We start from the raw sequence: 10,820 nt of genomic DNA, 5'->3' as shown, positions 1-10,820 counted from the left end.
AGGGATTGACAGACTTTGACCCCACTTGCAGGTGTATAATAAGCCCCATTCACTCTACATATGCTTGGTAAAAGAGAGAGAGAGAGAGAGTGTGTGTGTGTGTGTCCGTTAATTCCTACCCCCAGGGGCATATGTTTACTTCTTGTTCAACAAAGCGTCATATTCATTACCCAGGGGCATAATCTAAGCCTGACCTTCAGCCAGTTAACTAACTGACAGCTTAGAGTGTTGGTGTGGTGGGGGTTGCATAACATTTTAAGTCCTAACTAAGAGTTTCTTAATATTGCCATAACGATGGAGACATTCACTGTACTGCAGCATGGGACAGAAAACAAAAGAGAGGAGGATGATTGTAGAATACAGCAAAAAAAAATTAGAAAAAAAAAAAGAAGTACAACAATGCTTAGCTCCAGAAAGGCCATGACCTTGTCAAAGAACAGCAAACTAGTCAAAAAAAAATTGGACAAAAATGAGATTTATAAAATGAAAACAGAAGGCCAGATTCACAAACAACATGAAGAGCATCCCCTTACTGTTCAAACATGAAATGTACTGTCCTTGTCTCAAGGTAACTTGTGCAAAAGGAAGTATGTTTTTGCCATGTGTGCAGCATGCACTGCAAACAAGTGCCCAGTAATTTTCCCACCAACAAATCTTTTGTCTCTACTTCTTTAACTGCACAATTTCAGCCTTTGAACATTAAAAGACGGGAGAGCAGTGGCAAGCAGGTAACGGGGCTACTGCAGGTAAACAAGTGCAATTTCTTTTAACATGTTACATGTTTATTCTATTGTAGTTTGTGTAATAAATGCTACTTACTATCTTGCTCTTTAGCTAATTTGGCTTTTTTTTTAGCTTTATGTCATAATTTTTACGCATCAACACTTGTCGATTCAAGCTAAAAATGCAAGATAAAGAAATACAGTAATAATGAGAGTCCATTAAAAAAAAGTCAGTCACTTTATGGTATCAGATTATTGTGAACATGTTGATATTAGCAAAATTTATAAAATGTTACAGTTATTTAAAAATTTGAACTCTATTTCAGAATAAAAATTCATGGTTTCCATTACACAGCTATAAGATCACACCTCTATGCTTTTACTCTGAAATAACAGTGATTACAGGTTGATTAGATATTCCTTGAACAATGCTAATGACTCTTTACATTTAGGACTGTTGGAAAAATAAATAAATAAAAATTAATTAAAAAAAAAAAAAAGATAAACCATAAAAACATACAACTTCTTATAATGCACAATTGTTTATTTCTGTGTAAATACGCCTAAAAGTCACTGCTGGCATTAATGTAAGTTTTTCATACCTCAGTTCATTTTTTGGACTTTAATCCAGAAAAGAACTGGACCAAGCAGTCAAAATCAGAATATGAGTCATTTCACAAAATCATTTTAATTTCCTCCTCATAAACCATCACGTTTACAACAGAATTATTCTCACAGTCATTTTTAAAATCAAAGCCCTTTGTGAGTGGATTAGGTGAACAATAATTTTGCATGGCATTAGACCATAATTACTCTGAGAATAATTCTGGATTTTTTTTTCTGTGCTGCAGTCAGCTCAACAAGAGAGTGAATGAGTTGCTTCCATTGTTGCAGTTTAATGTAAATGAGTTTAGAAAATAAAAAAAATAAAAAATAAAATTCTGACGCACGTCACAAAATGAAAATGTTCTTTTTGCAGCTAAAATTTTAAAAAAAAAAAACCTTCCATCTTTTACAAAGTAACAATAAAGACTCGAAAGCAAACTGCTAACCTAAACCACTTCTGTCTCTCAAGGTGAAGTACGGGGCACCAAAGATGAGGAAATTCAGCTTGTTAACACTCATGCATTGAAAAAAAACACAATGTTGTTGAGATGCAGAGCCAGCAAAATAAGGCAGTAGATTTTTTTTTAAACCCTGGTATGGCTCCTTCTCGAAATACAGGCACTGAGCAGGGCACTTCATAACACCTAGTGCCTCATGGTAGATCTGCTTTGATCCTAATCCAATTCAGCATGCAGAGCCAAGGTGTAAATGTGAAGTAATGTATGTAGTTATTACTTATTCAATGTAGTTATATTGATCTTTACTATTGTTGCACACTTACTTTCCATTTCCAGTGTTGAAAGCCATTTGTTTTTCAGCCTTATTTACAGTGACACAGTGGTTGAAAGTAATTTTATGATCCAAGATAAAATGTAGGATTGGGATGTGGTGGGAATTCAGTACATTTACTTAAGCACTAAAGTTTAGAGGTACACTTATCTGCAGACTTCGTTTAAACTATGCTTAGTACACTAATATGTTGTTGATTATGTAAGTTTTATGTATTTATTTTTAGAAATGTGTGTTGATTATTATCAGTTATTTTTTATGAATTGATTTATGACTATTGTGAACCAAAGACAATTTGGTAAATAAGTTTTTAAAATTCAAAATTTAAACATGAGCATATTTTTTCTAAAGTATAATATTTATAAAAAATTATATGCATATGTATAGGTTTTTTTTAAAAAAAAAATTTTTTCAAAAATTCTAAATCTATTAATATGTTAATAAAGACGACATTTTAACAAGTGAAACTTATATTATCATATTTGAATATTTAAAAGTGTAAAAAATGTAATTGCTGGATAGGTTAGTATTACTCCTCTAAACCTCGCTTTGGGTGTGAAATGTACTTTTATCATAGTGCTTGGTGCATACATATTGCATATATTTTAACGTAACGGAGAACAGAATTATTAAAGTTACAGTTAAAGGTTATGTAGGGCCATGGTATAATACACTTCATCTGGAGACATCTATGATAGTAACACTCCAAAACAATTAGCAGGTATCTGGTTCTCCATATTCTCCAGCATTTGCATCCAAACTGCAGCTGGCTATTAACTTCTTCTAAGTGCAGATTGTTTTGCATCTTGACATTTCTCCACTTTCAGTAGTAAGCACAAGATCTTTCAGCTAAACTGCACAACAAGTTCAGCTTTTCCATCGGTCTTCTCCTTCACGTGGCAGCCTCCGGCCCATTTCTTGACTTTCAGCCTCAGTACGCCTCCGAAAAGCTACGAGGCTTAACGGCAGTCAAAGCTGTCATTCTTAAACTCCGGGGCACGAATGACAAAACCCATACCCCCTCCCCGTGCTTTTTAGCTGCTCCGCTGGCCGCAACCAGACCACATGACTCAGAATCTCCATAATGCTCTTGAGCCACCGATGGCCAGCAGTGGCTCCACTCCATAATACCAAAAAGCCAAAGGAGTTTAACGGATGTGTTGCTGCGATTATTCGGCCAAGTATCCTTATCCCACGTTTAGATTAGCTGCTAATGACGGAGGGAAAAGCTGCGTTGCAAGAAACACAAGGCCACGTAACCTGAGAACAAGGGCCACTGCTGTGTAAAGAAACTGCTCTAACAACAGCATGACATTGTACTCATTAGGCGTAATGTAACTTGTGTCACAGTGCCAATGAAAGTACACATGCAGCAAAAATAAAAGTAGTCAATGAGAAGAAAAAAAAAATGTTAATGAAATGCACACATGATGGAAAACTGTAAATGCATTTAAATACCTGATTAAAAAACTTTAAATGAAACTAAACAGCCATTGACACCTAAGGATTTGTAGTTAAATTGCTATACAACCACCTGTGCTGTGTCTGTGATGGGAATTTCTTTATTTGAGCTCTTGCATTCAAAATTAAGGTGTACATTACTTCACAGCAACTTCATCAACCCGCTTTCATGAGCAGTCAGAAACCCGTTAACAAATTAAGTTAAACATCAGTGGAAAAATGACAACAAAGCGCATTAAAAGCTTTATGCAACCACGAAAAAAAAAAAAAAAAAAAACACCAACTAGAAAACAGGTAACATCACAGTGTGGTCCTGTGGAGTGCTCTTCCATTATGTGTGTTATGTCTTTATTTACTCCCCCTCCCGCTGATGTGCACCCCTCTTCTTCTTACAGCAGATACATCACCAGTAATGGACATCAAGTGCTTCTTTTTTGTATCTCTCTTCTGGACATACATTAGAGACAGAAAACCCATTTCTCAATCCATAAATAGAGCGCATGCAGGCGCGCGCACACACACACACACACACAGACATGCGCACACACTCGTATTGCATTCAACCACTCACTCACTCCCGTGACAGCAGGATATGGTGAACAACCTGAAGATTGTTAACGAGTTAAAAAGGAAGGAGAGGCCAGTGCTGCCTGTGGATTAAGAGCGTACTGTGCAACACGAGCGACCGTGTGATTACAAGTTCAAAGACTTACATGATTTACTTATTTCTGTTTTATGGAAATCCCTAATGTTAAAGTTTACAAAATAAAGCAGAATGTAAATGTGGTGTAACTGTGGATTTTTCTCCAGGTATCCCAACAAAATTAACTAGAAAGATGTAAAAGCTATCACCTTTCCAAAGTCCTTTTAGTGCAATAAAAAAAAATATTGCAATTGTTCAGATCTTTCAAGTCCTCTTAATACTGTTTGATATCACAGCCTGTTGAAAACAGTGGAGCAGGCTGCACTTAAGTTCTTCAGATTTGGTCAAATTTCAGGCACAAGGCAGTGAGATGATAAAGTTACTCCCAAAAATCAATACTCCATTGCAGGCAGGTGCATCCTCTTCAGCTCAGTTTGTCCTGAATGTTCATCAGACTCGCGTTTGATTTGGCTCTCCTGGCTGTGAAGAGAAAACGGACATTACTTTGCAGAAAGAATCAGAAGCACTGGCTACTTCAGCTCTAAGCTGTGCTGCAACTGCTATTCATGGAAGTCGCTTACAATACTTGTGCATCGGTCATTGTCACAGAAGTAGACAGGGGTGTACTAGGAAGTGAGAGCGAGCTATGTTGATCTTAAAATAAGAGTTTTCTGTGCCAGTTAAATTGGCTCTTTTACACTGGCTAAATCACCATGGTAACTTTTGCTGAACCTATATCCTGGTCAGGAGCGGGTTAGCTCCAAATTTCAGTTTAAAATCAGCTGGAAGCATCACGTTTTAAATGATTCTTTTTGTTACTATTGCTGTTTGAAGTGCAAAGGTAGATTCTCTGCAAGAGGAATATGGTGATATTTATATGTGCAGGTTTTTAATCCGACCTGACTGAAACCACTAAAACCACCAAATAAAGCCCAAACTGTATGTTGCATTTTAACACAAATGTTCACATATTAATTTGGTGATACAAAATAAAAAAATCTATAAATGTTGTCACATAGTTCTAATCTGCTGTTTACACTGCTGAAACTGCAGCTACTAGAACACAGGAAACACACCAAAAATACCTGATCAATGAATACAATTAATTTCATGTTTATATGCCCTCAAACTAAAGCAATTTTTACATGCATTCGATTAGGGAGGCGTATTCAGTTCAAAAAGAACAGCAGCACAAGAACAGCAAACTAACTAACATGAATTAAAATGTTTATTTTACAGCTCGTTGTGATAAATCCTAAGATTCACTACTTTATGTAGCATTAGCCTCATATTATTTGCAGTGGCGTTACATTTCACTCATATATTTTACATTTAGAAATTTTTAATCACCATTTTACCACCCTCTGATATAAGTAGGTGGAAGAAGAATCATGTGATCCATGAAATGCTTCTTTTTTGTGAGTACGCACAAAGCCTGAAGCAGAGAAAGCTGAAAACCAGCATTGTTCACAGTATATCCCAGAAATGGTCAGCTTTTTTCACTTTTCCCTATTAGGTTTGTTTATACAAGTGTTCACCAAAGATCTCATGTTCACAAACTTGTCATGGAGCAGGAGCTGTGTTTGAGAGACAATGCCATGCACATAAACAGCACTGATAAAAAAAAAAATTGTAATATAGTGTCTAACAGGTCAACTGTTAAGGACATAATTTGCAAAAATGTTACCCAAGCACTAAAATAATTTCACACTGCAGAGATTTAATTCTGAGTATTAGGAAACGGTATTAAAGACAAAAAATGCTTTGATTTAAGATTAGTGGCTTAGGTTCGTTAATGACAGGAGGCAATTGTGATGTAGATGAGTCAGTATTATAAAATGTGGAGTAGATCCAACAATCTGAGGATGACTGGAACGACACTTTCCTATTCAACCTGATGATCAGGCAATCTTCAGTTACCGGCTAGAGAACCAACTACTGATCCTGTGATCTACACAAACCTCATTTGGAGTTAGGAAAGTCAAGAGTGAGGAATTTTGTCACCTCCCCCGCTTATTTTAATCTTCATGCTGATGAGCTTTTGAAGAAGTTGCAAGCCTGTAAAACTGGGTGCATGATTTATAGTAGTGAACCCTATTATGTATGCAGATGATTGTGTGGTCTTTAGTCCTATTAGTGGTGGTCTCAAGCAGCTCATGGTGTGGAACATGTGAGGTACAAAGTCTCCAAGGAGGACAAAAATGTGAGATTTCATACATTTAAATTGAATTTAAAATTTTATTACAACTCAAATGACAGATGACGAAAATATTTATAGGTAATAACTAATGATGTATTTAAATGCATCCTACTCTTCAGGTTTAGGAGTGAAACACTGCAAACTTTGCTCTATGTGCAGACATGTGGACAAACTACAAGAAAGCAAGTTTATACAAACTTCATGTTGCTTATAAGGCAATGAGAGACTGAGATTATTACTTAAGAGACCAAGGCGGTGTTGCATAAAATTAAGTTTTTGTAGCTGCAAGAGTCTGTTCATTTAAATCTGCATTAAATGAAACCTAATCTATATCAGTACTTCTAAGAATGAGATCAGTGGGGGCTTAATGTTTCCACCTTACCAGTATCTGCTGTGAAGAGACTGGTTTCTCTGTGGGAAAGTTTTTTTTGGTTTTACTTTTACTTTATCTTTATTTTATTCATTTTTATCTGTTTCTCTTGTTTTTATTGCGCATGAGTCTGGAATAAAAACCAATTGTTTCATATCAAGAATCTGCGATATGTATGATTATTTAATTAAAATAATAAAAAAAGATAAAGGCAATTTTACTTATTTATCAATCTAACTTAAGCAAGCTGCTATTATTGAGCACAGGATAATTCTTGCATCTCATCATCTTTTAAATTTACCCCTTTGTTTTTATGTTGTTCTTCTTCTACAGATCCATCCCACAGCCACTGCCTTAAATATGTTTGAGTCTTGAGAAATTCCCTTAAACACTTCAAGGCTACCAGAATCTGCCCTTCCACACACACAAAAAAAAAAAGAAATCCTCAGACATTGTGTATGATCCAGAGCCAAACCCCCAGTATCAGAGATAGTGAAGTCTTTCCCCTCTACAAAGACCCCAAGCCCTCCCTAAAACCCCGTTAAAAAAATCTCTGTGTTTGACAATGGGCGAATTAAGCTGGTTACTCACGGTGTATGAGCTTGCGTTTCTTTTGTTCAGAGTGAAGGAAGCTGCTCAAGTAGAAGATGATGGGCAGAAAGAGCATGAAGCTGGACACAGCGATGACGGGCACATTCTCTTCCCGGGGGAAGGAACAATTGAAATTCTTACTCCACAGTCTGCGGGTCATATTCATCTGAAACAGGGCAATAACAATATTCAGCTGACTACAGCAACAGGACAACATTACTATGAATTCAACCCGCTTAGGTTTCCAGTTCTGTATGCCATTCATCCGCATTCATCTACCAAAAATTAAGTCGAAAGCTTCTGAAACAAAAACTAACTTAGGGCTCTGCGTCCAAAGTCGAAAATGAATCTTCAACATTGACGTGTAACATATCGTTTGGTAAGACTTTTGGGAAGTGACACAAAAAAGTTCTTGGTAACACTTTCATTTTGTCACCAGCTAAAGGTGAAGTGAGAGTTTTTGGGCTAACACTCTATTGATGTCTACAGATTCCTCTAGAGGGTGCAGCTTTCTCTTTTCCCCATTTTGAAAAGGTCTGCTTATCTCCGCTCCCAGCATACATACCGCATCCTCTATGTCAATACACAGAGTACTGTTTTTTTCCATTTGGCTGTACAGCACATTCAGGGTCCCATAGGCGCTCTTGCAGTTTTTGCACAGCTCTGTGTGGTTCCCCTAAAGAAAAGTGCAACAGTCTAACGTCAGAAATATGAACTCAGTGGAGACAGACAGACTTCGTCGCCCAGTTCACTAAATACCTGTTGATACTTCTCAAAGCAGGTGAGAGTTTGATTGAGAGTAGACATGAAGTACAGTGTGTCATTGGTCAGGCTCTCCAAGTGTCCAGTGACACATTCTGCAAATCAGGGAACAGAAACAGAAACATTAGATGCATTATGGTAACATCAGCTATTTTCCTCCACTTGGAACCAAGTTTTTGTTAGTTTGCAGTCAACGTCTGACGCAAAATGTCAGAAAAACACGATTCAGACAAAACAAAAAATAAATATATTAATCCACCAGTACCTGCATCTTGTTTGTAAAGACTTGCTGCTTTTCCTTTGTTTTTGCTGAAGTTGTTTAAGTTTAAGTGTCTTTTTAGAAAAGGAAAGAGGAAACACTTCATAGCTGATGGCTAAGGTGCCGTGCCAAACCAAATACAGGAACTCGTGTGCAGACTTTGTGTGCAGACTTCAGCTAAAGGTAGAGTGTCTTGTTTTTCTCCACTCATTGTTGCCTGCACAATTTAACACAAAGCAAGACTTTCTGATTTAATTTTTTCAGTTAAATCTATTTTGGTGCTTTGGTGTTGAATTGTCTTTTGAAGATACTTAAGATTGTCATAGCGCAGAATGTATGATACTTTTTCCATGAAGTTTTAATAGAGGAAATAACTACCAGTTCCACTGAGAATGTTCATTGGTCAGATCCTTGGATGAGCTAACATGCCTTTGCATTGAGCCAGTAGAAGAAATTAATGTTAAAGTCTACAGTGCAAGTAAGTAAGTTGTATTTATTTAGCATCTTTCTAGATAAGGATTACAAAGTGCTTCATAACAACACTCAACAAATAAATACAACTATTAAAACACAGCAATGATATCCACTAGTGTGTCTATACAAATAAGTCTTGAGCTGCTCTTGAAAAGTTTCTTTAAGAGTCCACAGATCACAAGTGTAATGTTAGTGCAGTTTCCTTTAGTTTTCAGACTGGTATTTGTCAGAACACTGCACGTTATAAATGGGTGTAAGAGTTTGGTAATGTAAGCAGGCATTTGTTCATGCAGAGCTCTAAAAGTGATCACCAAGATCACAAACTGACGTCAGCAGAAAGACACAAAATGTGTGTCACACGAGACTACTTAGAGGATCTATAAGTAGCCTCGCAACTATATTTTGTAAGCAACCCAAATAACTGTCTGATTATATCTGATTATATCATGTAGTCACAACCAAACATGGCTCTAAAAACTAAAAAGAAAATCACATGATTCTCAGCTCTACATATCTGCTGTTTACTTTCACTAAAGCATCCACAAAGAAAACACACTTTTAGGCCAGATGTAATCCTCTGTGTGCGTTAGAAGTTCACAGAAATGCAGAGATCCTGTGTTTTATACTTCTGAAGAAGACTTACGGGCACAGTTGGAATCTTCCCACAGACTTTCCAGATTGCTGTACAGCTGGTAAACCAGCATCAGCCGATCACTGCGCAGAAGGCTGTCCCTGCAGGTCACATTCCCAGGACCCATCTGAGGAGACAGGGGCATTTGAAAAGGACCTCACGAGTTACCTTCTGCCTGCACAGGTGCTGCATGTGTGTTTCCATTCCATCTCAACAGGTCAGCAAAAGATGTTGCGAGGATTAAGCTTGTTTCCTCAAATGTGTCACCAGCAAACACTCATCACATCACAAGACTGGTGTCTGACGACAGATGCGCGTGAGGAGGCCTGTCTTCACACAAACACTGGAGACATTTTTCCATAGCAAAGAAAAACACAGAAAATGGCTTTAGCCCATACCTGATCTGACGAGATGTTTTTGTAGATTTCCACGACGCTGCCATAAGTAGAGTAACAGCTCTGGCATACTTTGACGGGTCGAGCCGCGGGCACCAAGCAGTTCACATAGGCCACATACCGCTGACCGAATATGTGGAGCAGGTCGCTGCAGTAGTCGCTGACCTCCAGGTCCTCTGGGAAGGAAGACAGCAGACTGAACGAGAAAACAGTGTCCACGGCGGGCACGGGAGAACTGACCGCAGCGGTGCTTAAAGACGGGACTGCTTCCAGTTTGTCCGCTGACTCTGAGGCGCTAAGATGTACCACGTCTCCACACTTGAGAGAGGGAACATCTATCGCTACGAAAACAAAAAACAAGTAGAGATTATACGGCAACATGGCTGAAAAACACAGCTGATTTATCTCTGGCTGGCTTTCACTCTGGAGACCTATGACTTCCTCGTTAATCATGTGACTGTGAAATCTCGCGAGAGCACGTCGCAGTCTGTGGGATGTACAGTACTTCAGAGCACACAAGAGTACTGTACATACCGTTTGATGTTATGCTGCAGTCTGGATTTTTTAGACCTATACCCTATATATAATACTGAAGTTACATATCTTCTTAAAGCTCAGTTCTTCCACGAGGCTGTCATTTCACGCATGCTCACTTCTTGTCTGCTTGCGGTAAGCTTTCAGTAAACCCCTAGAAGTGTATGCAAATGTTTTCAAGTCGAACTTAAAGCAAGGAAAAGTAATATCTGAACTAGTTTCATTAGTAAATTCCTGATTAAAAAATACTTTAAGTGCGTATAAAATAACAACAATCATTGTAGAAGAAAATGGTTAGTTTATTACAAGATGTATCCTCAGAGGTGCATACTGCATGCAGTCAGCACATAATGAGTTGTAATGTAGGACAGGACTGTCTTCAG

At 37.7% G+C, this 10,820-nt stretch overlaps 1 protein-coding gene across 1 annotated transcript; it reads right to left on the bottom strand.

The window, feature by feature from the left end:
• Window positions 1–3,657: 3,657 nt before the first annotated feature.
• On the bottom strand, window positions 3,658–10,359 carry ostm1 (osteoclastogenesis associated transmembrane protein 1). Its single transcript, XM_040017997.1, has 6 exons — window positions 9,907–10,359; window positions 9,521–9,635; window positions 8,142–8,239; window positions 7,948–8,058; window positions 7,383–7,548; window positions 3,658–4,701 (listed from the first exon to the last, which is right to left on the bottom strand). The coding sequence occupies exons 1-6, from the start codon at window positions 10,354–10,356 to the stop codon at window positions 4,646–4,648; spliced, it is 996 nt and encodes a 331-aa protein (XP_039873931.1). The 5' UTR covers window positions 10,357–10,359; the 3' UTR covers window positions 3,658–4,645.
• Window positions 10,360–10,820: the final 461 nt, after the last annotated feature.

The sequence above is a fragment of the Simochromis diagramma genome, unplaced genomic scaffold, assembly GCF_900408965.1.
Source record: "Simochromis diagramma unplaced genomic scaffold, fSimDia1.1 OVJJ01000802.1, whole genome shotgun sequence".
Taxonomy (NCBI): Eukaryota; Metazoa; Chordata; class Actinopteri; order Cichliformes; family Cichlidae; genus Simochromis; species Simochromis diagramma.
This window is presented reverse-complemented; position numbering and strand designations above follow the sequence as displayed.